The 24,003-nt window shown below is 43.0% G+C and overlaps 1 protein-coding gene across 5 annotated transcripts in view; it reads right to left on the reverse strand.

The window, feature by feature from the left end:
* KIFAP3 (kinesin associated protein 3) overlaps positions 1 to 24,003 on the reverse strand; it is a 97,765-nt gene that overhangs the window by 13,333 nt on the left and 60,429 nt on the right. For 4 of the 5 annotated variants that reach the window (XM_075936986.1, XM_075936982.1, XM_075936984.1 and 1 more), the window contains 2 exons: positions 17,217 to 17,406; positions 10,967 to 11,066 (listed from right to left, as the gene is read on the reverse strand). In XM_075936986.1, the coding sequence (XP_075793101.1) occupies positions 10,967 to 11,066; positions 17,217 to 17,406 (290 nt within the window). Of the gene's footprint in view, positions 1 to 7,744; positions 7,848 to 10,966; positions 11,067 to 17,216; positions 17,407 to 24,003 lie in introns of all 5 variants that reach the window. The other variant, XM_075936983.1, reaches the window with a different exon arrangement.

The following is a 24,003-nucleotide window of genomic DNA, read 5'->3' on the forward strand; positions in this document are numbered from 1 at the left end:
CAATGCATCACAATTAGTCTTTTAGATCACATGAACCCTGCTACTGCACGACACAGCTCGGCATGAAAGACTAAGAGAACCCCTGGCTGACAGGGAAGGGATCCCATGAGTATTCCCTGTTGTGCTCCCTCCCTCCGGGGCATCTGGTATTGGCTGCTGTCGGCAGACAGGACACTGGGCTAGATGGATCGCTGGCCTGACCCAGTCTGGCCACTCATGTGCTTATCAAAAGCCCGGAAAAATGCCAAAGAAACTTTTGCTTTGACTTGCACAGCATGTGAAGGAGAGTTTTAAAAACTGCATTCAGTATGTAACCATTCCTGTGGGATGGTCAGCATTCACTATTTGGTGCATGTAGGAAATACGGTTGGAATGCTATTGAACAGACAAATCATGGAGCAAATGTTACACACCTCATACCAGAGCAGGCTTCATAAAGAATCTGACCCAAATCACCCAACATTGTAGTGTCATTTAAACAAATTCATTAACCCCAAACTCTGCTCGTGGAAAAGTTCATCCTATTCTGAACGCTTTGCAAGGGGACATATCAAGGATGAGATGTGCACACATGGGATTTTTTTCTAGAGCTTTATTATGCAAGCATCTCAGCTTTAAATATATAAAACAATTCTCATTCTTGTGGTTGTGCAGAAAGCCTTGAAGATAGGAATCCCAGAAGGCACATAAAAATAATCCAAATTTATGAATTTAAAAATCTCATGGTATCTTACTCACTTGGGAGCCTGGCTCACATTAGAATCTCTTTCATAGTAACATTTTTATGCCAAGCCAATTCTGCCAAAAACTGAAATATAATGAATCTGATAGGTGAATTTGCACATCAGTGGCTAATATCCCACTCATTTACTGCACAAAAAGGCTGTGCTGTTTAGGATGACGTTTTAATTTTTAATCCTGTGAGCATTCTTGGCCACAATACCCCCTCCCTTCAGGTTATTACTGTTTTAAATCTTTCTTCCACGATCTGGCCTTGCAACCACTCGTCTTGGTAAAACAGGTCACTTAAAGGAAAGCTCAATAAAATGAATTACAAAGACAACAGGATTAAACTGATTGTACTGTTTTTGTACAGTGCAGCTGAGTTCTGCAGATCTGCTGCTGGCTGTGGTTTGGCATTTAACAGCATGCGATCAGTGAGAAGGAAATTTTATTCTCATTAACTGTTGCAGATTTACTGCAGCGAAAAAGGGCTATGTAACCTGAGTAGTGACAGAAAAGAGAGATCAAAGCCACGGTCTGGAAACTAAATAAACCTTCTGGCTACTTCCTGCTAGGAAAATTCACTCTGGCAATGTAAAACAGAGTCCAGTTAAGAACTACTCTCAGTTTTATGAGCTGTCACAGCAGCTCAAGTGGTTTGGACTAGTCAAGTTTAGAACATTATATTTCCTTGTTTTTGCCTCAGATACTTCTGTGAGCAGTTTGATCGTTTCTTTTGTTTTCATTTTTTTTTAAAAGGAGAAAAATAAAACTGGTTTCTTTGGTGAAAATCAAGGTCAGAGCTAAACTCGTTAAAGCCAGGCAGGTCTTCATTTGCACATTCCAGTTTCATTTACTACATTTTAATATTTCACTTGGAGATTTATAGGCAATGTACATTTGCTTTAATAACTCTTCCACATTCTGTTCACTTATTGTTTAATGTAAGTGCAAATCAGTTTACAGAACCCAGATGGCTTGTAACGCAGGAGCCAGTCTTTCCCTTGCAGCACATCTGGAAGGGCTACGAGCGGCAGACAGAACGTGGGAATTAATTAATGCTACATTTCAAAAGAGACAGACCCAGATTTGGGTAGGGCTGCAAGACATTCCGAGGGACCTGATCGTACTGCTACAGTTTTAAATTATTAATAGCCACCCAAACCTTATTGGTTAAGTCAGTGTCAGAATGCAGGTGGAACACAATAGAATTCAAAGTAACTGAAAACAGTTAAGAGCCACCACAAGTCGCAACTGGCTCTAACAATCCATTGATCTAAGAGCAGAAGTGGATTAAAAGCTCGCGGACAAGCCGCTGCACCAATGGAATCTGCATCTCACTGAAATGATTGCAAATTACAATATCCCTGATGAAGCAATGTCATTTGTTTCACAGCCCCTCAAATGGTTAGGAGCGATAAAACACAATACGAGCCTGCACAGTTATGGGCCGTAAAGCAGAGTCCAGCAGACTGGGCACTGAAGCAGTTCTCAGGAGACCTGGGCTGTATTCCTGGCCCCACCACACAGCCTTGGTTAAGATTCTTTACTTCCCCTTCCACCTTTTGTCTACCTATCTCTAGAGAAGCTGTTTGTAGGTGCAAGGCCTGCGTCTTACTGTGCAAGCTGGTGGCACCTCTGCTTTTGAGGTCAGACTAGATGGTCAAATGGCCCCTTCTTGCCTTTCAGAAGAGCTTGTTTACACAGGAAAAATCACTGCAGCGGGACTCCACCAATTTAGTTCTGCCTTGTTTGGACTGCACCAAATCACAGTCGGTAGCGGGGACCCGCTCCTGCAAGAAGCTCGGTACAGTCAGACCTCTGTGCCTTTGGAGAACCTAACATGCAAAGATTCTTGTAGGATCCGAGTTCTGTTCTTTGGCCCACACCGTAACAACATGCTTTGATCCAGTCCATACAGCAGATATCCAACGGTGTCATAACATGATCAAGGCACTATTACCAACTTCTATCAATGACTAACTTTAGCTTCATAAACAGGCCCTAAAATCTAAATCGGGAGCCTACTGCATTGATAACATAAAGCTCACAAGGGATCCCACATGAGAGAGCACAATTCAATAGCCACTGAATTCAACAGGAGTCTTGCCAGCCTTTCACGAGAGAATCAGAATCTCAACAGTGGACAGAGTCCGGGCTGGTGCTTTCAGGACAAACAAGATGTACATTTGTGTGACATTAATACTGTCCTGCCAGACCTAAGGGAATATGAAAATGTGCTGAACTTGGTGATGGCCTCTGACTTGTGTCAGCTGATTTTATACTAGAATATGGTAAATATATATTTGACTTGGTAATACCAGAGTATTTTTCCAGGATAAAAAACCTTTTACCTCCAGAAACTTCACTGATCCTGGGCCTCTCTTTGAGGCCTTTTCCCTTCTTCATTTGAGTGGGGATTTACAATTTGCTAATGCTGATGTGTGATAAACCAATAAAACCTGACGACGAGGTTATAGGCCCAATTTACTAATAAAACCTAATTCAGTTCTCCTTGGGAGCTGCAAATTGAATAGTGTCCAAGTGTAGAAGCTGAATATCACTCTGCTGAATGCATTTCAAGAGCAAAAAAAGTATCACTTGTTAAGTTTAAATGAAGCAAAAAGGCCACCACAGAAATGTAAAAAACAGACACCACCATGGTAAAGTAATATAATTAATATAGCTTTAGTTTATTCTATCCAAGGACACGCTTATTTTAGAGCACTAATACATTCAGTCCTACACCCCACCTACCGGGCAGGTAAACTTTATCCCTACTTTATGGAAGGGGACACAAAAGGCACTGAAAGCTTATATGGCTTGCCCCAGAGCCTACAGATTCACTGTGTGGTCCCCTTCAGGCTCTGTTATATTTCCTGACTCCCAGTCTTATGACTATCCTACAAAGCCATCTACCACCCATTACACAACTGTGTATCGTCCCTCTCTCCCCTGCAGCAAAGGAGGCTTTAGTTAATAAAGTAACTCCTCTATCGGCAAGATCACCACAGCATCCACAGTAGCAGTATAGGAATAAAGGCCATTTTTATACTTTCTACTTGCAGGTAGAGTTTAGCAATTTATAATAATCTTCCTCTTTAGAAACTCAGGGACTGATTTTCATTAATGCTCAGCACTGGCTTAACTCTGCTCGCACTGAAATCAACTGAAATTGGATCGCTGACTTCCATAGGAGCAGTCTGAGGTCAGTGCACTGTGCTTTTCAAAATCTCACTCAAAATCCACGTAAGCGCCTTGGCATTATCTCAAAGATCTTACGGGCAGCGGGGACCATTAGACCATGTAGGATGACGTCCTGCAAAACACAGGCCAAAGAACCTCACCCAGGAATTATGAGACCCCCTCCTCCCCCAACTCCCAAAGAAAAGAAAATGCATGCTCAGTACAACTACTTGCATCTGTGGTCATGACTACTGTTATTCCTAATGCGCAAAAGTTACATTTTTGTAAAAGGGCATGTTAGTTACTTTCCTATCACTGCCGCAGATCTGGTTTTAAGTGTCACTTAGACGACAAGTGCTTGTTAATTTGATTAAGTCGCCAAGACACGGATCGGATCCATGTCACCAAACTACACTCCACAAGCAGCCTCTGCTTAGGAAGGCTGCCAGTCAGGCCGGCAAGTACACCTGCAGCCTTCTGCTCGGTTGCTGAAATGACAGGAGTTGAAGACGGAAAGGAAAAAGCGAAGCCCAGCGTCTGACTGCAAAGGCAGCTGCCTGCAGGACACAGGCAAGCAGGGCTCCTCCTCAGAGACCAACCCCAAGCTCTAGTTCTGTGCAAATGTCTGGTGCTAGGCTGGAGCGGCTGTCTGGCATGAGTCTAACATACGAATCTGAGGGGGAGCCGAGTTCGTCTGTTAGTCTACGATGAATAGTTTTGCAGCGTAGAACAGCTAGACCCATGTTAAAAGGGCATGTTAATGCACATGCATGATCAAAAGAGAAACCGAAGTCCTGGTCTCAGTGGAAAAAGAAGGGGAAGGCTGTGTAATGGGATCACTGCTCCATTTTGCCCAGGGTTATAGGAGCCTGTACCAGAAAAAAGGGCATTTCGAAAAGTTCTTCGGCAAGAACAACTGAAAGACTGGGGTGATGGCCAGCTTCTCTAGTTGTTATTTATCTAACATTACAGACAGCTTAGTCAGAATTCCCAGTTTCTCAAGATTTACAAGCAATTGGCACTTACTAAACACTATGTTTGTGCCATTACCTAAGTTTCCTCAGGATAAGTTTAAAAAGTGAGTTCTCCTGCAGAGAAAAACAGAATCCTAGAGAAGTCTCCATTCCAAGATATTTAGCTCTGGCAATTTTACCTGTAGTCAGAAAGCCATTAATCTCTGGTGTATCATTAACATTTGAAAGGTGGGTGATTACCAAACCGTACGTAAACAGGAGGAGGCCGGGAGGCTGTAGATAGGGCTGAGTGAAGGCCAGCCTTTCCAAAGGAGGCATCAGTAGTGTCTTGCAAAGGTGTGAACTGGGCCCCACATACCTGCTTCTTGCCTATCACAGAGGGCTGTGCAGGTTAAAGGCCAAAGCCCGCCAGCCATCAAGGGTAGGGTGTCTGTTCCTTTGAGAGATGTGAGATTTAGGAAAGAGCACATTTAAGTGGACTGACTGGTTCAAGTGAAACTCCAAAAGAACCTGGGGGAGGGGAGTGAATTTAGTGTTTAAACATAAATCTGTATCTTTATGGAATACAGTGTAAAGAGGATCTGTCATCATCGCTCAAAGCTTGCAATCACTTAGGTGATCGCTTCCTGGAGAGGAGAGACACGAAGCAGGAAGCTAGAGGTTCAAAGGATGGCCTTAGGACTCCTAAGAGAACAAGGTTCAAATACCACTGAGGGACCAGCTTGCGAAGAGGTGGAAAGGTTCTAATTTGAGTAATTCAGTCTTCACTCACCTACTGGCCATCCGATTTTGGAAAGACCTAATTAGAACCTTTCTACCTATTCACAAACCGCCCGTGGCCTCAGATGCCAGCACCTCCAAACCCAATGCAAGTCTTTTGGGTGGCAGAAGATACATAGGGTGGATCATGAGGAGAAAGTTGCTTTCTGTTCCAGAGGCGGTACCACCAGTACAGGCGAAAGGACGTTACGTATCTAGGAAGGAAGAGATGATAAACTCCAAGCAGTCAGCTTCTCATGGGGTGTTATGACATCTCTGGAAAGGATCGGACCCGAGCGAGGGGATTCTACGTACAGCAGTGCAAAGAAGTCCTATGAAGTCACAGGACCTACCGTGAGAGGGGATGTGGGCTCCCCTGCGTCAGAAACAGATTCTGCAGGACAGAGACCTGGGGTGCCACAGGTCGGTGTTGAAGCGCTGTCCACGCCGATGGATCCCAAGGCTTGGGAGGTGCCAGGGACGACAGTACCAACAAACTGTTTCCCAGCACCGATGGAATCCAATGTTTACATGGGCTTTCTTGTCAAGCCTTGTGGACTTAGAGTGTCCTACGTCCTCTTGGGCTGAGGTGCTGGGCTTGCTCAGAGCTGAATCTGACTTTTGAAGTGGATTTCAAGGAAGACTTGGTCCAGTGTAAATGGGAGACTTCTTGGGCTCCCGAGAGGATCCTGCCAGGAGATCTATGGGGGGGGAGGGGAGGGTAGATTTGCTGGTACCGGTGTTGGACTTAGCAGGAGGTTCACTGCTTACTGAATCAGGCCAACGTATGAAACTGGGATGGCGGTCCCTGACCCGGGTCCAGTTAGGTGAGAGTTCCTTTACCATGGTGACACAAGTAAAGAGATGCCGTACTGTCCTGACATGGTCTCCTCCACCTGACGGGCACTGAAACTGACAAGGATTCTGCTTGCTAAAGCTTCTGGATGGAGAAAAAGGCAGAGCAGCAGATGAGCCACGCAAAACACAGTAAAGGTGGTGATCTAATTTTGTCCAATGAGCATTTGCCCGCATCCCCTTGAGAAGTTTTAGACTCTGACATAGGAATCAGTCAACAGTATTCCTGTCGCTGATGGGGATCGGTGTCAGATGCTTCAAAAGGAAGGACAAAGCCCCCCATGGCAGACAGCTTATGCCCTACAATTTTTCATCTAATGGATCGGTGACAGTCCTTACTCATATTTATTTCTTAGATTTCCATTAGAATGAGACATGCCTGTCCTATGCTTTAGGGCACACAGGCCAGGGGCCTCTAAGTAGCTAATCCAGTTTGGATTCCAGTTAAGCTCTTGGCTCACTAAGTGCCCTTAGCAGCTGTAGGCCTGCAGCCCCGATGTCTACTGGAACAGAGCCCAGACCACAGGAGTGGAGAGGAAGTCACTTGTTTTATAGTGACTCTCTGGCTACGCTCATCCTACGTGGCTGCAGTATTGGGCCCTGCCTTGACTAACAAGCTTCCTCTTGTGTTCCCTCATGCAGGGCTGATGAAAATTTATGGCTGATACTCCAGAGGCAGAAGCTGCTCTTGGCCCTTAGCTGAAAGTGTGTTGAAGCCTCAACCAGTTGTCAAATGAATGCCTCTTGGCCTCTGGTTGTTCTCTGTAACAAGGCTGGTCTCATGATTTGATAACGGTGTAAACTGGGTCACCTTGTGCAGTTATCTTATGCTGGAAACTTTTGGTGCAGAGGTGGGTGGCAATTGGAGCCCAGCTATGCTAATTTTGGGGGGGTCACCAAATCCCCCTGGCCTGGTGTCACTGTTGGCTACCACCACGCACGTAAACTGTAGTATGGCCTTCCTTTGCTATTACACCATGGGCACCAATACCAATTGGGCCTGTCATCATGCATACAAGCATTAGAGGTGCAAAGTCATGGAAAAATGAGCCCTTTGTATCCAATTTGTGTACAAGTTCCTTGAGCCAAGGACTTTGTTGTACTTGCAGGGACAGAGCACCTCATGGTAATAGGATCTGTAGGGTTTCAAGAGTCTGTGTGATATTACTACAGAAAAGCGAAGGAAAACATGGATTTTTTCACACCCAAGTGGTACTGACTCATTTAAGCTTAATGTTGTTACTTGCCTCAGATTTCACAGGATGGTCTTAATTTGGATAGATCTGGACCCTTCCTTCAGCACCTTCCTTCCCCAAGTGAACAGAATTCTTCCTATTGACTCCAGAACATCTGTGCCAGTCAAAGCACAACACAAACAAATACATTTGATGCAAACAGATTCAAACCACGTGGAAATACGCATCATTTCATCAGCTGGCTATTCCTTCTCCTAGCAACTGAACGGGGATGATTTTTAAAAAAGGAAAGTTTGGACTGTTACAATTTTCACATCCTATTTGCTAAACTAGTTTCTGAAAACGATCCAATAATTAATAGAAAAATGAACCCTTTTATACCAAGAAACCCTAGTTTATTACAAGCTGGAACTGGTTTCCAAGAAAAAGTATTTTTAGCATACGGTTCTTGTTATCTTTAAAACATAAGCATAAAAATACCCTGGAATTATGTTATGGCATGGATAAAATGTACACTATAGAATACATGAAAAAGCCCTGACTAAGTGCTATTATTTTTAATCAGGCAGTACTGCAAATACGACTTCACTTTCCAACACCCACTCAAATTTGGGGAGGCTGAAATCTCCAAACTCATGGGACTGGCAATTCTGTTGCTCATGCCTCGGAGCGCTAATGCATTTTACATTAGCTCTGAGCATCAGGAAATCCTGGCTCCTGTGCCAAGAAGTTCAAAACGATAATGACACACGTCTGAAAACCAGGATTCGCTGCCCGACTGCCGGTGTCTATGCTAGCAAACAGTCCTGCCCCTCTGTGTGGTAAATGGGTCAGAACATTTCGAACAGCACAGGCTGTTTCCAATTAGGTTGTCTCCCTATATGGCGGATAATTCCAGAGACAATCGTATTGAAAAGCACTCCCAGAAACAGAATCCTAATTGGAAATCAGAATGTATTTGCCTGCACCCTACACAACGGGCTGCTATCAAGTTTGCAATTTGTATTTATTCTTTCCATTTAAACGGGTCCCCAGACTTTAATGCCTTGTGGTTAGGTAACAAGGGCATTCTACAAATACGTTCAATTTTTAAAATATATTTGAGGTGTTTTACCAATCGTTTTAGCTGGAAGGAGATCAGATTTAAAGCCTCACAAATGTACATTTTTGACAGAAGGCTGAAACGAAAGGCTCGGCAATCGACGATAGCTCAGATGCCCAAACTTCCCCCAAACAAGGGCTTCATTGGCAAAGCTACAGGATCTTGAAGGAGCTATTCCTAGTTTCCCAAAAACAAAGCAGCCCACGGCCATCTTCATCTTTAACAGGAACATGCAGCCAGTGGGAACCGTGTCCCTCTGACATTCCAGCTAGATCCCAGCTGGTCAAGGTGGATAACTGCGTCCTGTCATCTCCATAGGGCAAACTGAGAATGGCTAAGAGCCGCATTGCACAGGTACGTCTACACTCCAATCAGAGATGTGATTACAACTCATGTAGCACGTCCAAGCTAACTCTCATTTGGTGAGCTAGCTTAGGAGTCAGAGCAGTGAAGCAGAAGTTAACACATGCCTCTGTGTGGCCTCCTGGCCCAAATAATTACCCAGGATTGCAGCTGAGCTTGTACAGTCCATGGGATTACAGCTTCACTGCTAGCCATATGAACGCTTGTCAGGTATGCAGTGTGCAAGCTTGCCCTCGACTGTTGTGCAAACATACCCTAAGACTCTGGGGGTTGTATCCGGCATCCCTTTTCTTCAGTTTCTCCATCACACACAGACTTTAATAGACTTACACATTTTAAAGTTAATAAATTAATCACAATCTCTGACAAGGGCTTTCATTTTAAAAAACTGATTGCAAAGAAGTCACCACACTGCAAAAAAGATGTTGCAAAACAATCTTAGCCGAGCCATGCTTGGGAAGTCACCAAATTGTCAGCCCTTGCGTGTGCTTGGCTTGCAGGCATTTCTGTGGCAAGAATCCCTCCTCCAATCAAGATACAAGGAAGCAGAAGGGGCTCTCCTGGAAAATGAGCAATGTCAAATAGCCATGCGGGTGGGATTTCAGATAAAGAGGTGCACAAAGTGAAACACCTACACGAGGGTCTCCTTCCAAAAGGAGTGCAATTACCTAGCCCAATCTATTACCTAACATCACCTGTTGGGAAAAGGTAATCACAGAATTTCCCCAAACAGATTATACTGCTACATGTTGGGATTTATTTACACTAAACTCTACCTGTCGGGATTTGTTTACACTGTACAATTAACTACTAAAGTTTTTAGCAGTTCTGTCCTGGGGCGGGGGGAAATACAAGTCCACAAGGGGAAGCAGCAGGTCTCAATTTCTTGTTGAAGTGAATGCCACAGGATTACTACACAGTGTACTAAGTACATCCTTCTATTGGCGTGCCCGGTCACACGTGCCTATCTGCCACGATTTGGCATACACGTCCCATAAAATAAAGCCTTTCCTAAACCCTACAGATGTCGTGAGGGACAGGGAAGGGTCGTCTTCTCTAAAATGGGTGTTTTCTTACTTGACCTTGTGAGCAAAGCCAGTCCAGAAATCCAAAGTGGAACAGCTTGCTCCGATGACATGGGAGAAAAGGTCAGAGTAGAAGGGCAATTCAGATAAATGTCTCCAAAAGCTCCAGGAATCTACTAGTCGAGCCAAAAGGCAGACATCTTTCACCCATCCACTAGATTTTCAAAGCAGATGACATCAGTAATCTAGCTGGAGTGTTAGCTAGGAAGATTGAGTAAAGTCAGGAAACAATCCTGACAGCTGAGAAACTTATTTTTAACAGCTTAAGAATACTGGAAACAATTCTCCTAGTTAATCAAATCCCCCAGCGTCTCCTTAGACATTTCCAAACAATGATGCCTGAATAGTGTTTGAATAATTGTCATAACACGTAATGAGTTGTGCACTCTAGTTTTCTATTCCATTTTTATTGCCTTTGGAAAGCTATCAGGAAATACTACGCATTCATTAATGTGTTAAAAGAAATGTGTAATTCAAAGGCAGACTGGATCCTCCAGTGTGACAAAACACCATGAAGTTTTTATTTGCGATTTCCAGAAACCTGCTTTCTCGATGTAAATCATTCCCCTAAGTACATTTTGAAAATCTAACCCTATTAAAGCTTATGTTTTGGAATGGAAAAAAGGTTACTCAAGTCGAAAAAAATGTAAATCAAGCACTAAAAAGAAACTTGAATGAGTAGCTTTCTGATTACGTACATGCTTCCCAGAGAGAGGGGTTTACCTGCTGGAGAAGGGATGTTGCCCGACTAAGTCTCCATTTTGGAGGTGATAATCATTGAAGAAATCTGGACTCACAGCTGCATCAGGGGCTATCAGGCCATCTATGAAGAAACGAGAAATAGAGGTTGAGAAATAGCAGCGTGCCAGGGGTGTCAGCAAAGCAGGCCACACAGCGAGTGCTGCTTTCTTCCAGCCACGCTCCAGTCAGCAATCTGTGTGAGTTTAGGGATCAATAACCAACAGCAAGAAACAAGGCCAGCGCTTGGCACAGTAAGAGAAGAGACTTGCTGGAGCCTGAAGTAGACTTCACAGCCCAATGCCCAGCTCCTGGGAAGAGCCACAGTTCAGAGCTGTATCCCTCTCACCTTTGCCAGCAGGACGGGAAGAGATGTACCAGGCTCAATCCTGCCCATCCTGTCACAGGAGTGGGACCAGCAGAGAAGTGATAAAGAGCCACACACCAACTTCCAGGTCAGTGGAATAGAAATGGGGAGGCAACATCTGGCTTCTTTCCTCAGCCACTATCCCTCTCCACCTTCTTTTTGAGGCAGATCTTCATGACCTGTTTTCTGCACCTTCACAGAAGTGTAATGCCTCGTAAGACTAACCTAAACATCAATTTCACGTGACGGCTCTTGGGGAACTCTAGGAAATGGACAGTTCTATTATCTTACTTCCTTTTACATGCACCGCAGGGAAAAGTAGGTACACGTGTTAATAAAGTCACTAAGATCGCTTCAAGGAATCTCAGTCTTACCTGGTTTACAGGTGAGAGCCGGATCTAATGGACTAAGCTTTCCTCTCAGTTATACTATCTCCGGAATGTGTTAAAATCCCCAACTGAGGAACAAGCCTGACAAGCTCATTACAAATGGTGCCAGTTCCATCACAGAAGTGCCACCTGTCAATACAGCTGTTCCCACCACTAAGTCAGACCAAATTCGGAGGGATATTCTGAGAAGCCCTGCTTTGGCTATAACAGTATCTCACCAGAGTTCTTGAAGCACGCCAAGGCTTGTACTCACCAGTGGCTGGCACAGTTCACATTATAGTCAACGAAAAGCAACGTCCGAAGACATCATGAATGTAAAAAAATCATTGCTCTCCTGAAACCAGGGAAAAGCCACATAATGTCGCAATCAACTCATGCCCTGTGCTGGAGTATCTCATCCTTCCCCAGAAAGAGAGTCAAAGCTCAATGCAGTCTTTCAGAAAGGCTGGAGCAGCTAGGATCAAACGCTGCTTTGACAAAATGGCTTTCAGAAAAACCTGAAGACAGGAGCCACAGTCTGGGACATGTGGTTCAGACATCTGGTTCTTTGCCAAACTGCCAAGAGCACTCCCAGCATGGGTAGTCAACATGGTTGATCTTTTCTGCAACAGACATTTCTGAAGGCACATGGGAGACAGAAAAAACTTAAACAACAAATAGTTCTGCAGCACCTTAGAGACCAACAAAAAATGTAGATGTCACCATGGCACACCCCACTTCTTCAGATGCATGATGAATGGGACACAGAGTTAGTGGCACGTGGAAAAGAAACCAACGACCTACCACAAGGCTCTGTGCTGGCACCAATGCTTTTCAACAGGTTCACATACAACTTGCCGTTTACCCAATCCTGCACGGGTGTTCATATATGCAGACGACATTGTCTAAGTGTCCAAGCACAGTCATTCCCAAAATGTGGCGATATCCCAAAGACTGATGTCATTAAGACGGCTAATACTGTAGTTTTGAGAGTCGTTAAGGTGCTGCTATATTATTCGTTGGTGTTTACTGTAGTCAGTGTGACTAAGACATTTTCGAGTGAGGTCCACCTTCCCAATGCCAGAGCAGACCAAGAACTCGATGGACATTGCCTAAACCATGAATTCCACCCAATCTCTCTCAAAGCACCCCTCGATGGAGCTCTCACAAACCTCAACCACCAGCGGAAAACTGCAGTTACGGCAAGGACCTTTGACAATAGTCTAATAATCTAATAAACTCTATCTGCCAATTCACGGGGCACAAACTTTCCAACTCTCCAGTCATCCAATGTAGCCCTCTGGTACTTCACAGCCGAATACTCTGTTCTGGTCTTCGCTGGCTCCATTCATCCCATGTCAAGTTGGCTGACACACAACTCCCCTGAACCATGTGCACTGTAAGTGGGATGATTCTACCTACCCCAATATCATGGCTCCCTATATTAAGCACCATCACGTCTCCATACATCCACCTGGAGGATGTTATAGCCAGAAGACCAGGGCAAACCCGAGTCTACCACTATACATCTGAGGACCCAAGAACGTACTTGTTGAAGCGGTCATAGTGGGCCCACCTACCCCTGCCCAGATTTCAGTGTCAGGGTGGTTTGACGAATGATTTCCAATGACAATTGCAGACCAATCTCTTAACTGAACCAACCAGGCATGTATCTGGCTTTGATTTACCATGCTGTTCATGGGTCCTTCTGAATCAATTTTGATTGGGCTGGGCCCAACGTGCAGCCAGCCTTAACACCTGGGGCCAACAAGAGGCTCCCACATGTGGCTATGGCCAAAGACAGCGTAACACACCACTGAGAACTGCCCTCTGACCAGACTGGATGGTGGTCTGAAGGCTTCTGCATCTGGGTGAAGAAGCTACTGCAAACGGACTTGGCAAGCTTCATATCTGATAAGAACAAGCTGAACCTGTGTAAATCCAGTCACTCCACTGCTCCAGATTTATTTCAGTTAAATGAAAGCACCACTTAGCATTATTGCTATTCTTAGTTTCTTGGTACATCCGTTGATAATAAGAAGGGTATAGTTCTTTACCTGGTGAGAAGAGCCAGGCTTTATTAGAGAAAACAAAGCTATCTCCATTACAATATACAGTAACAACAAAAGTCTGAAGCAGCATTTAGAAGTGAGTCCCAGTCTTACAGATCAGAAAGCATGCCAATATATAAAAAAAAAAAAAACCATGGAAGAAACAGCTGCATTCTGGCTGATACTTTAATAGTTTAACAGAGGACAGAAGGATTCATAATGACGAGGAAGTAACAAATGCCATTCCACTTTAAAGTAAAAGAGATAAGATCCAAGGACTCATATGCCACTTAGCTTAACCTCTGTGGTTTCAAAGCTACTAAAGTTGCCTACGCAGGAAGCAGTGGAAAGTTACTTACAGACACAGAGGCTTAAAGAGGAGGACTCAAGCATTCAAACAAATCTCTCTTTGCATTACAAATTTACCCGATTTTTTTTAAAGATAATGTAGTGACAAATGATAAAAGGAATAGAGCTGACACATCCAGATTTCCAAGAGACATTTGATGAGGTGCTACAGAGATTCATTTAGAAGATAATAGTGTATGGGAAAGTGATTGAAGGCAAGGTAACAGATTGTAAATGAAACATGCTAGCCATGATCAGACAGCATTTTGAGAAGTGTAAAATGCAGTGGGAGAGCCTACAGCTAATTGCATGCATGTGTGTGCAGCATGAAAGAGACTAGAACCTGACAAGAAAATATTCTTGCAAATACATAATCTTGTTTTTTCACATTGTTCCGATAGAGGCAAAATACAAGTGTGCTATAATGGAATAAAATATTTCAAAGAAAAACAGATTTAACTGTATTAGTACTGATATTAAGTCTCTTTTCCTCTATCTGAATTGCTAAACAAAAAATATGATGAAGAATAAGCAACTTTGCACTAAAGGCATTCTCAAATTTTAAATATACTAATTAAGTAATTTCATACAGATTTATGCCAAACTTCTCTCTCAACACCAGGATTATTAAATACCAAAATACATTTTTCATCCTTCTCAATGGAAAAAGCATTACATTTTAACGTTGATACTGAAGTAACCATTCACTGCTTAAGGTTTCTTCAGACAACAACACTAGCATGAAACCATAAAAATCAGAGTTACTGCCAATAAACACATGAATTTATAGGAAAATAAAAGTACATAATGTCAGATGCACAGAATGCTATTGCAGGTTAATCGGTATCTGTTGTCAGTCACACTTACTTAACGTAAGTTAGGGATGTGCATATTCAAACACAGGGAACACTGAATGCTTGGAAAGTTACTTTAGATTATGTTAGTGATTTGCAGAATTCTTACAGGTTGAGAGAAGAGATGACTATTTTGCTTCGGCCAATCAGACAGCAGATCATCCATAAAAGTATCATAATGTAATTTCATAAATAAGCTGGTTCTGACTGAAGTTTTGATTTTTGACCTTATGAACAAAAAGTCAGTCCTTCAGAAATCTATACGACTACAAAAAAAAAAAAGAGATGCCAGTTGGTATAATAATCCATAGCCTTTTCAAAGTTACACTGTGTGTGTGTGTATATATGTCCTTGAAATGTGATCAGATTTCAGGAACATATCCTTAGTGGCCCTTGCCAGAAGGAAACTGAAAAAGTGAATCTGTATTCTGCATATAATCACTTACTCTTCTACCTTAAAAGAACAAAATGACTTCTCAAACAGCTGCAAAACCTATCATTTGAAACCTGCCCCTCCTCCCCCGATCAAATATCAATTCCAACACAAAAATCTTTGTTCAAATGATGTTACGTCTGTAGCACGAAAGCCAGTAATTCAAACTGACTGGTTCCACTCTGCTCTCAGTACTGGGAAAAGAAATGGTCCACTGAAGCAAGCCGAGGGCTATTTTAAAACTCTGGAGAGGGGAGATGACAGCAGGCATGCTTTCACATCTTTCACTCCAGAACACCAAAAGCATTGCTAGAATAAGAGACCCCTGTAACATACTATGAATTGCTCAAAGTTTGTCTCATAGTTTTAGTGCAATTCAAGTGTTCAAAAAGGAAAAAATATCTAGCTAACACAGATCACCAAATCTGTACATCAGCCAACTATAGTGTTGACATACTTTGAAAGTAACTAAAATGGCATTGGGGGGTTCAATGTTTGTTCTTGCTCAATAACTTCAGATTAAACATACCTAGTTTACAGTAGAAAAGTGTTTGATGTCTCTTAAATAATTACCCTTCTTGCAAATTGTACTTGGGGTATGAAAGCCAAACTGAGCTCATGCACCACCATCAGCAAAGGACTGTGCATTTATGTAGAAGGTAAGACTAGCTCCCCGCAAGAGTGTTTTCAAGGATATAAGTCTTCAGGCTTCTGGGCGTTAATCAGCCTTTATTTAGAGTTAGAAAGAAACTTCTCCTATGGGAAAGTTATTCTAAAACTGTTTCCTGCAGGGTGTGTCTTACAGTGTCCTCTGAAGCAGCTGGCAAGAGCCATGGGAGACAGCACATTAGGCAACATGGACAGGAAGGGTTCAGCTTGGCAATTTCTGTGTTGCAACTTCAAAATCTTGTACAATAATGTGAGAGAATATAGTCCGTCTCAGCTCCACAATTCTATGGCGGGGCATACCTGATATTAGTACAAAAAAAATCAAGCACTTAAAACACACCTACCCACACCCACACCCCAAGTCTGGCTGCATATACACAGGGACCAAATCTACTGAGTAAGAAGGTGCCACTTTCACATCATTTTTGTGACCACAGTCACTCTAATTTTCAAGTGACAAAATATTTTTTCTTAAGGAAAAAAATGTATTAAAAAATGGAAGCCAGAAAGCATAAAAATAGAGCTTTTAAACAAGGTTTTCCTCAGACAAGAAAACAACAAGAATGCCTAGGATATAGTCTCTGTGTGGGACAATCAGTTGTTTGTATTGTTGTTCACAGGATATTAGACAGATGAGAGGGGGTGAGGTAATATCTATTATTGGATCAACTTCCGCCGGAGACAAGCTTTGGAGTTTATACAGAACTCTTCTTCAGATCTCTAAGTCAAAAGATGATTTTTCGGGCTGCCAGCAAAAGCCGGGATCTACAAATCCAGATGGGTTCTTTCTAAGTCTTACATCCCCCTCAGAAACCAATATGCCACCACTGGATTTGAATAGACACACAAGGCAAAATGGAACCCCACTTCAACTCCCATCACTGCACTGCTGTGGGGCTAAAAGGGCTAAAAACGCTGGCTTCATTTGCTAAGCAAACCAGCTATGGTCACAAGACACAGGTGTGAGGCGCAAGACTGGGCCAGTTTTACACATCCAGGAGCCTGCTGAATAAGCTAGTATGAAGTAGACGGTAACAACCCTCCCCAGCTGATGTGTAAGCACAGCTCCACTACAGTTGAAAATCAGGTCCCCCGTGCAGACGTTGAAAGCATGGACAGATGCTGAACTTAGTCTACTGCCTTACCTGAATTGTAATAAAGGTCAGGCCTTTCGAGAATGTCTCCCTCGTGGATGTACGGCTCAATGCGGTCATCCCCATACAGGCATTGCTCATTCTCATCCATCTGCCGGCTCTCCACCATCTCCAGCCACTGAGAGTTGTGCCATCGGAATTTCTCACTCTGGATCTTCTTGGCCCACTCCTCATCGTATTCCTGTGAAAAATGCCAAGCAGGTTTTTAACCAGGCACTGGAGAAAATGGTGGGGGAGGGGAGAACAAACTTAGTGCTAGCTAACGACACACACTTAGTGCTAGCTAACGACACATGCTTCACAGTCTCAGAGACAGACATCCTCTGTTTAACTTGATGGTGCCCTGGAAATATAATACAACATGTTGCCAATATGCGAAATGCTGGCATAGCAGAAATCGGCATCCACTACGCACGGACAGATTCATAGCTGGAAAACAGACTGATTCACCTATGTATTATCGTCGTTCAGGGTTAGACTTGTGAGAATGTTCAGACTCTATAAAATGCTTGAACCATGTTGCATGCATTAACCTTACTTGTGGCATCTGTATCATGTGTGATAAGGGAATAAGCAAGTTTTGCTTTACAATTCAAAACTTGTGAATCTAGGCATGAAGGAGGACTCCCTGCCCACCAAGAAGTACTATCAAGATTAAATGGGCCACAGTAGAGAAACTGTGTTCACTGCTCCATCCACCCATGAAGTTACATGGAGGAGCCATTGTCCCATAGGCTTAAACTCTGGGGAAAGGACATATAAAGATGCTCACAAGAAATGGTTCTCTTTGCTCTTTGGAGTTTTACAAAGCCTGGAGCTAAGAAACAAAAGCAGAAATCCCCAGGGCAAATCTAAGACATTTAGTGGACAGATTACAACAGCTCTCAACATTTGGAACCACAGACTCACTTGTGCAGATAGGTCACCTGCTCTGACCTGTAAACAACACATGTCTTTTTCTGAGTTAATAAAGCCTTAGTTTACTAGAGGATTGGCTATAGGTGCTGTATTGTGCACCAGAGACAAGGTACAAATACATGTGGGGTAAGTGCCTGGTCTCCTGGGATTGAAAGCAGACTGAATATTTTGTGGTAATAAGTGACCATTTAGTGACCACCAAGTGCAGCTTGCTGGGGTGGTAAGATATACTGGAGTGCCCAAGGGGACTGTTACCATAGTCCGGGCTGGGTCACATTTGTTCTAGGGCTGGTGATATCTAAATATGAAGCACCACCAGTTTGGCATGTTTCTCCTGCTTTTTGACAGTTTGCCCTGAGGTTGGCACTCCCGGCCATGAATCACTCCAGGCAGCATGACATCACATAGTATTCTCTTTCTCCACAGCAGGTACAGCACAGATGGAAGCAGTACAAATTTCTCTTAGCCCTCACTGATTCTCAACACCATCTGACAGACCCTCGTTTAGGAGCAAGACAGAGAGCGTCAAATGCCGCCCAGCTGATTAGCAGAGCACGCACAGCTAGGTTTTGTTTCTGTAGTGGTGGTGCACATTCGCACATGCCTCAGTGCGCATAAAAAAGCATTCTGCACACGGATGGAAAAAAATCCACCCCGGATGGAAGAGATTAGAGGGAACATTGGTCTCCACAGTTTTTGATTAACCTGCTGACAAGGAGACAGTTATGCCAATTGCAACAGAGATTATTATGGTTATTATAATAAAAATATATTGGACATATCTGTTCATTGTTCCTGTTTAAAATTCACTAGGAGTTAATTGCTGGAAAACAAACAGAGGTTCAAAAGATGTTGATAAAAATCTATCAAAACTTATGTGGCTGCACCCTAATTTGTAAGCAATTTTCTGTTTAGCATCCCCCAAGTCTATTCCGATAAGTCAAGACCTTGGAATCCATGACCTGCTCCCTATGTTTAATACTCGGTGTCCAACAAAAACAAGCAAGACTGGTATTAGAAGAGATTCAAAGTTCAGACCTGAACTGAACTTCCAAGTTTAGAGGTTTAGGAGCAGTCCACTGTGGAACTGAAGGCCAGCTATGAAATCTGAATCTGGTTCAAAAACTTTCTGGAAGTTTGGGGTGTTCAGATACGGAGTTAAGATTCAGGATCATCTCTAGGTTATTTAATGAACAGCCTAGTAAAACTTGATTTCCTACCCCTAGTGACAGGATTCCCAAAGCTGGTTACACAGGACTGCTATAAAAAAGTGCCAGTCTATCAATGTTGAAATGAGCTGCAAGATAGTGCTGGTTTAGAGGAAGCAACAGAACTGTCTTGTACACATCTTTCCCGACAATGTAAAGCTGGTTTTACAAGTGCCCTTTCAATGAGAACATGTTTGTCAAGAGGAGGTAATATCTGTTATGGGGTCAATTTCTGCTGGTGGTATGCACAAGCTTTTGAATTACAAAGATTTTTTTAATTCAAAATTTTTCTTCTTCGTCTGGAAAAAGAAATCAGACTAGTTGAGCTAAATCCAAGGTGGGCTAGATAGCATTGGTGGTCATTCTTCAGCGATAAGCCACATGCTGACATTTGCTAACACTACTGGAAAGAAAGGCCTCGTTCTAGACTCAAGAAACATGTGTGTGCATTTCCACAGCCAGCTATCACATCTGTACCCAGGTTCACAGCTGAGTGATAGCTACGTGATATACAGCGGTTAACAACCTTGTCAGAGGCTTGTCGACTGCAACATACGTGTAGCAAGAAAAGACAATCAGAAATAGTATTTCATGACATTCCTTTTCCACAATGGAAGCCTAACGTGTCCTCTCCATATCCTAGACACCTGATTCGCTGATATCAACAGATGCTGGATCAGTCCCTAAGGGTACATCTACACAGCAACTAGACACCCATGGCTGGCCTATGTCTGTGAGGTAGAAGGGAGTCCCAGCAGCGAGACAGCCCGAACCCTGCATCAGCTGGCATGGACCAGCGATAAGGTTTTCTTTCTATCTAGACATGCCTTAAAGCGATGTGTTCATTCCCACAACAGGTGAATCTCTGAAAACAACCTATCAACTTACCGTGCGCCTCCATGCCTCGTGCGACATCCAAACCTTTATTGCTCAGGAAACAGAGATCAGGCCTTAGTTTTACTTGACAAATGGCAGTTTCTTTCTTTTGGCACGAGGCCGGATATTGACTTTCCATTCTGATGCAACATCAGTACAAACAGCTGCCTGCATTGGGCTCTATGGACCTATTTGTGGTGCGCATTTACACTTCGTAAAATACAGATCTAAGATTTTTATCTCCGAAGTCTGTATGTAAACTCACCACACTGGGATGCCTCTCCATCTGGCAAGCAAGAGATTGAGATTTCAACCCAGGTCTCCCACACAGCTCTGTGCTCACCAGGCTGGCTCTCAAACACTTGCAGGCCCTGCTGGCGTCAATCCCCAAACTGCAACCTAAGCTCAGGATAGAAGCATAAAAATGCCACCTTGGTGAAAGAGCACTGGGCTGGGCTGAGTTGAGTTCTTTCTTCCCATCGCACCCTCACTTTTAATTCACTGAAAAACTAGAACTAGCTGTGAAAAATTAATAAACTTCTTGGAAAAGGTAAGCTCATCCCGCAGAAGATTTATAAAGTGACCCGTGAAAAATGAAAGGGTCCAACTCTCAGCGATGACATCTGACCAGCATCTTGGAAACATTCCCCGTGCTGTGTCTGCCAGAACTGTCTATTATATCAGCCCTCGGCAGCCTTAAGCTCCTTTCAAGCTTTAGAGAAACACCTTGTAACTGCCAGCGGCCAGTCTGTAAATCCCAAGAAAACGATTCCCAGAAATGATGATTACAAGAAGGGGAAAAGCTAAACAAACAGCAAATCAGATTAATTTGTAGAAAACTTATTTGTTACACTGGCTTATTCAGTTTCAAAAGGTCCCAATTGGAGCAATGGTGATGGCTAAGCTCCCAACTGCAGAGTTAGCAGGGGAAAAATCTAAATCTACAGACATAATAGAGGAACATGAGGACTTTTATTAACCATCCCACAGATATCAATTTAAATTCCCCCAGCCCCTTATTGTAGTAAAAAAAATAGCGTCCACAGAACAGAATATTCTTTATATGCTTCTTTCAGAAATTCAACACTCCACATGAACTGCAACAAGCTCCATGAGACAAACTACCTGCTGCTCTAAATACGCCTCTTTAGCCCTGAGGAGCTAAAGCCGGCAGCTGAACCGATGAATTAAATTGGCATGGACCGGGCCACCTCTCTCGAGTGAATTGTGCACATTTTTTTTTTATGATCTAAATCACATTTTCCCCAACTGCCTTCAGGTAATTTTGGTGCTTTTCTAATATTTCCAAAATCCATTTCAGATTATTGTTTTGGAATTACCATACCAGATCATAGTAAGAGTAATTCTGTCAAGGATCCGTGTTTGGCAGGGGTCATAGGTTTTAAAACCAGAAGGGATCATTATGATCATTCAGAAACGGATCTGCTGCACAGCACAAGCCAGCGGGTCTAAATCAACAGTCCCTCCTGAAGCCTCTAGCTTCTCCAGAGGTTGGTACAAAAATACCTGGGAGTGAACAATTATGGAAAAAACTGTCCAAGTAAATATTGGCACAAAAGTGAAAACTGGGTAACAAAAATCAATCAATCAAGGAAAAGCAACTCCCTGCAATCTCAATGGTCCTAGTGTCTACAAGGTCCTTGAAGGGATTCATTTTGAGCCACTTTAAAAGCCTTCTTCACTTGAAAGGCATCTTCTTTACCCAATGAATTTCCTCAAATGAAATACAAAACTACAACAGCCACATGCAGAGTGAAGTCTGCCAGCCTTCTTGGCTAGTAGGCCACGGTGTAAGCAGGGGTGCAGTCTGTCTCTGATGGTTTTCAAACTTGCAAGTTCAGTTGTAGCAGGAGAGGAGTGTTTAGAGGTGGATGGTATGCTCCCTTGACACTACTATCTTAAGCATTCAAGTTTCCATAAATCTTGGAGCATCTTGGAAGATGTACGGCTTGATTCTGCATGGAATGTGCCATCCCTTTTGAAGTCTTACATCCAGCTTTGTTTACTGTTGAACCACTGAAACATTATGAAGCGTTAACTGGCCTATTATCAGAGCATGCCTGTTCCCTATCAGGGGTCCCCTTTGTCACTGGCTTCCGTCACACCTTGTATCTGATTAACACACTATAGGATAACATAGAACTCCACAGATCTGTTTTGTGTTCCCTCTAGCTGATGGAAAACAGATTTTCCTTTACACTTTAATGTGGCTGCCCTCTAATTAGGTCTTTAATCCGGTTCATTTCATGTGATTCCCTGTACTGAATTAAAGCTGCTCTACAATAAATTGAATCCTTGTTAAGGTTAGGATTCTAGTTGGTAAAGTGATACATTGAATTGACTGTTACCTAAATATACACCTGCTGCAACAAAATGCATAGTTTATAACTCTATACGAATGGTTAGATTAACAGCATGTCAGTCACTGATGAACAGGGTAGGCTTTTCTGGTTAGCTAATCTTTAGTGGCATTTCTGCCCAGTCCCTAAAACAAGCTGCTTCCAGCACATAATGGTCCAAATTCTGCCCTCATGTACATTTGTGTAACCTTGAATGATTTCACTCGAATTGTACAGGTGTAACAGCTCATATTGATGGGAACCAGCTTTTGACATGGCTCACAATGAAAAATCACAAGAACATAAGAATAATCACACTGAGTCAGACCAAAGGTCCATCTAGCCTAGAGTCCTGCCCTCCAACAGTGGCCAATGCCAGGTGTCCCAGAGAATGAACAGGGAACCATCAAGTGATTCCTCCCGTCACCCTTTCTCAGCTTCCGACAGAGGCTAGGGACACCATTCCTACCCATCCTGGCTAGTAGCCATTGATGGACCTAACCTCCATGAATTTACCTAGTTCTTTATTGAACCCTGGTAAAGTCCTGGTCTTCACAATATCTTCTAGCAAGGAGTTCCACAGGTAGACTGTGCATTGTGTGAAGAAATATTTCCTTTTGTTTGTTTTAAACATGCTGCCTATTAATTTCCTTTGGTGACCCCTTGTTTTTGTGTTATGAGAAGGCATAAATAGCACTTCCTTATTTATTTTTTCCCTAACAGTCATGATAATAGACCCCTAAGGAAAATGATTTTCATATCCCCACATCAGTCACCTTTTTTCCCAAATTGAGGAGTCCCAGTCGTATTAATTTCTCCTCAAATGGCAGCCATTCCATACCTCTAATCATTTTTGTTGCCCTTTCCTAACCCTTTTCCAATTCCAATAGATCTTTTTTAAGAGGAGGCAACCACATCTGTATGCAGCATTAAAGATGTGGGTGTATCACGGATTTATAAAGAGGCAATATGATCTTATCCACCTTATTTTGCGCCCCTTTCTTAATGGCTCCCAACATTGTCTGCTTTTTTGACTGCTGCGCACAAGGAGTAGTTTTCAGAGATCTATTCACAATGACTCCAAGATCTCACGCAAGTGGTAACAGCTAATTTAGACTCCATCGTTTTATATGGATAGTTGGGATTCTGTTTTCATTCATTTGTTTGCGTTTATCAACACTGAATTGCATTTGACATTTTGTTGCCCACTCATCCAGTTTTGAGATATCCCTTTATACCAGCTTCTGTACCATGAGACTAGAAGATTGCTAACATGATGCCAATTTTTTAAAGGGCTCCAGAGGTGATCCCAGGAATTACAGGCCGGTAAGACTGCCTGGGACTTAACCATCTTAAGCAGTTTTGTATCATCTTCAAGTTTTGCTACCTCACTGATTACCCCTTTCTCCAGATCAC

The sequence above is a fragment of the Pelodiscus sinensis genome, chromosome 9 (assembly GCF_049634645.1).
Source record: "Pelodiscus sinensis isolate JC-2024 chromosome 9, ASM4963464v1, whole genome shotgun sequence".
Lineage (NCBI taxonomy): Eukaryota > Metazoa > Chordata > Testudines > Trionychidae > Pelodiscus > Pelodiscus sinensis.